Source organism: Lipotes vexillifer, unplaced genomic scaffold (assembly GCF_000442215.2).
Source record: "Lipotes vexillifer unplaced genomic scaffold, Lipotes_vexillifer_v1.1 scaffold680, whole genome shotgun sequence".
Classification (NCBI taxonomy): domain Eukaryota; kingdom Metazoa; phylum Chordata; class Mammalia; order Artiodactyla; family Lipotidae; genus Lipotes; species Lipotes vexillifer.
This window is the reverse complement of record NW_006780838.1, coordinates 2,821,552-2,824,357: the sequence shown is the minus strand read 5'-3', so window position 1 is coordinate 2,824,357 and position 2,806 is coordinate 2,821,552. Positions and strand designations below refer to the sequence as shown.

General features: G+C 58.7%; 1 protein-coding gene across 1 annotated transcript in view; it reads left to right on the top strand.

Moving 5' to 3' along the window:
- The window catches only part of ABR (ABR activator of RhoGEF and GTPase), a 183,434-nt gene that overhangs the window by 173,897 nt on the left and 6,731 nt on the right, over nt 1–2,806 (top strand). The window contains exon 21 of the mRNA XM_007454242.1: nt 1,027–1,132. Coding sequence (XP_007454304.1) covers nt 1,027–1,132 — 106 coding nt within the window. The remainder of the gene's footprint in view (nt 1–1,026; nt 1,133–2,806) is intronic.

The window sequence follows — 2,806 nt, the reverse complement described above, 5'->3', positions numbered from 1 at the left end:
AAAAAAAAAAAAAAAAAAAAAAAGAGTAAGAGAGGAGATCTGTGGCTTCCCTTGCTTGTTGATCTGCCCACTGCATAGGGTCGTGTGGCTGAGTGGCCTGGAGGGCAAGGTGTGGCCTGCTGGGGCCTCATCTGGAGGCTGGACCCTCTCTCCCCTGCCCCTTTCCCGTCTCATCCCTCTGGGCTGCCCTCTGTGCTTCCTCTTTGGACACTGACCTCCTTGCCTAGAAACCCAGGCATCCAGGGAAATCTGCCCTGAGGTGGGTGGTCAGGGGCTGGTGCCCTGGGGCCAAGAAGAAGTGAGCTGGCATACACTTGACATGGCCTGTACTGAGCCTTCCAAAAGGAGCACTGTCTCATCTCTGACCTATGCCCAGGGTGGGGAGGAAGCTGGGAGCCCTGGCTGGCAGGGCTCCGGCCTCTGCCCACCTGGGCCAAATCCTGGCCTGGGCACATCCGTCCTGCCTTGTCTTCTCCTGGGTTGGATCACAGGAATGAGGAGCCCATGGAAGGCAGCTCACTGCTGGGCTCCGGCAGCGGAGGTGCTTGAAGAACATTCAGGGAATTCCCTGGTGGTCCAGTGGTTAGGACTCCGTGCTCTCACTGCAGAGGGCCTGGTTTCGATCCCTGGTCAGGGAACTAAGATTCCACGAGCCGCGTGGTGCGGCCAAAAAAAGAGAGAACATTCATGCCGTGACATCACTGTCTTAAACTCGGCCTTACAGTCCAGGTATGGGGAATGGCTCCAGCCCCAAAAGGCCTCTGCAGGGAGGGGAAGAACAGTGTCTGCTGCCCACCAGCCTGCCTCCTGGCTGAGTTACAGGTTGTGGTGGGGCCTCCTGTAGGAACCTCCAATAGCCCACCGTTGGGGAAATACCAGGCCCTTCCCTGCAGGGTCTGCTCCCCTGACCCCCTGCAGCCTGGGCTTTCCCGCAGCAGCGTCCCGTAGCCTCCTGACCACAGGGCACTGGCTAAGGCCTCCCCTGCCCAGAGCCAAGCCCCGCCCCAGCCCCTCCTCTCCCCACAGCCCTGTCAGACCCTGCTGCCAAGGAAAACTGCATGATGCACCTGCTCCGCTCCCTGCCAGACCCCAACCTCATCACCTTCCTCTTCCTGCTGGAACACTTGAAAAGGTAATGGGGAGGGGCCCAGTCCAGGGGAGGGGGCAGGGAGCCAGGGCAGGCTTCAGCTGTGGGGAGGACACATCCGCTGAGGAACCCACATCCTCCGTGCCTCCAAGTGGGTGCTGGTATCTGCTGGGACACCATAGCAGGGTGAGAGTTTGCTCTTCAAACTCTTGTGTTCATTCTTCTGAGAAATATTTGGGTCCTAATGGCAACCTCAGATACTGGCTAGAGAATGCTTAGAAAGGCAGGGCTAGAGCCAAGGACTGTAGGTGGATTTTACAGTCAGTAGGTCATTCGGTCCACTTAGCATTTTTTAAACGGAGTAGGAGGGACAGCCTCGGGGTGCCTATTGTTCTGTTCTGTTAGGCACGTTGCATGTGCTGGATGCTCGGGTTGCGGGGTGGGGCGGGGTGTGTGTGTGTGTCAAAAAAAATCTGAAGCCCGCTGGTCTTGACCCACAGCTCATCGAACAGATAGGGAATCTGAGTCCCCAGCCCAGCAGGGACTTGACTGGGGTCAGCAGCAGCTCTGCCCTTAGAAGCCACATCTCCCAGATCCTCAACTACAGCCCTTCCGACCTTCTCTTCTGCCCCTTCCACAGTCAGGTCAAACCAACAGCTGCTCAAGTTACGCCTGCAGCAAAGTTCATACTGGAAGCTAGCCCTGACGGTGACCTTGCACTCACTTTTGAGTCCAGGATTGGTCCCAGGTGTGAGTGGGGAGGAAAAGTCCCCAGGTGTCCCTTAAGTCCATTTGCCACCCAGGACCAGGGAGCCCCTGGTGAGGGGCCGTGAGCCCTCAGGCCCAGGCTCCCAGTGGCGGCTCGGCCACCAGGCCAGGCCATGCTCTGGAGGGCCAGAGACCTGGGAACGCCTGGGCTGCTGTCTTGTTTTTCCCATTATGAGACATTTTCCCTCTGGTTTGGCCAGGACCAAAGTCCCAACCAATTCCCAAATAGTTTGGCGAGCACTGTGGGGAGGACACACAGAGGAGGAATGGGAAGGAAAATTCATTAGGTTTTCCACCCTGGGAACCGGGCACACTCTGTTCCCACATCTGGGCCCTGGCCGGGGTGTGTGTTTGTGTGTGTGTGTGTTGTGGTGAGGGGCTGGGCCAGCTGCACAGCTGCCTCCTGGCATGGCAGTGTTTTTCTGCCTGTTTCCAAAGCAGTCAGCAGGCGCATCCATGGCTCCAGCCTGGAGGGTGGAGTGACGGTGTAGTGGGAGTGGGGCGAGGGGCGCTGTTCAGGGTGGCTGGGTCTCAGCCCCAGAAACATTGCTTGGGACTGGGGGAGGCACAGGGCCTCTCTGATGAGTTGGCTGGTACTGAGCCTGCTGGACACCAGCCACAGATGGCAGCCCCTGCTGTCAACTCGGGAAATATCTACAGAGCATCTGGCTTATTATGCAAGAGAAGCAGAGGAAGATCCAAAGGGAGGCAGCTCTGGAGCCCCATGAGGCAGACCCTTCTGGAAAAGCTTGGGAGAACAGCCCCTGGGCTCCATCTGGGATGAGGGTTGTTCCTGCCACAGTGCAGCAGGCAGACCTCAGGCCTTTGCCCCCTGCCCAGCCCCGCCTGCTCGGACTCTTCCTCAGGGCCCCCCTCCATGGCTGGGCTGATTGTGGGGAACGTGCACAATCGGTGGGGAAGGGCGTGGGGCCTCGAGGCAAACGGCCCGTG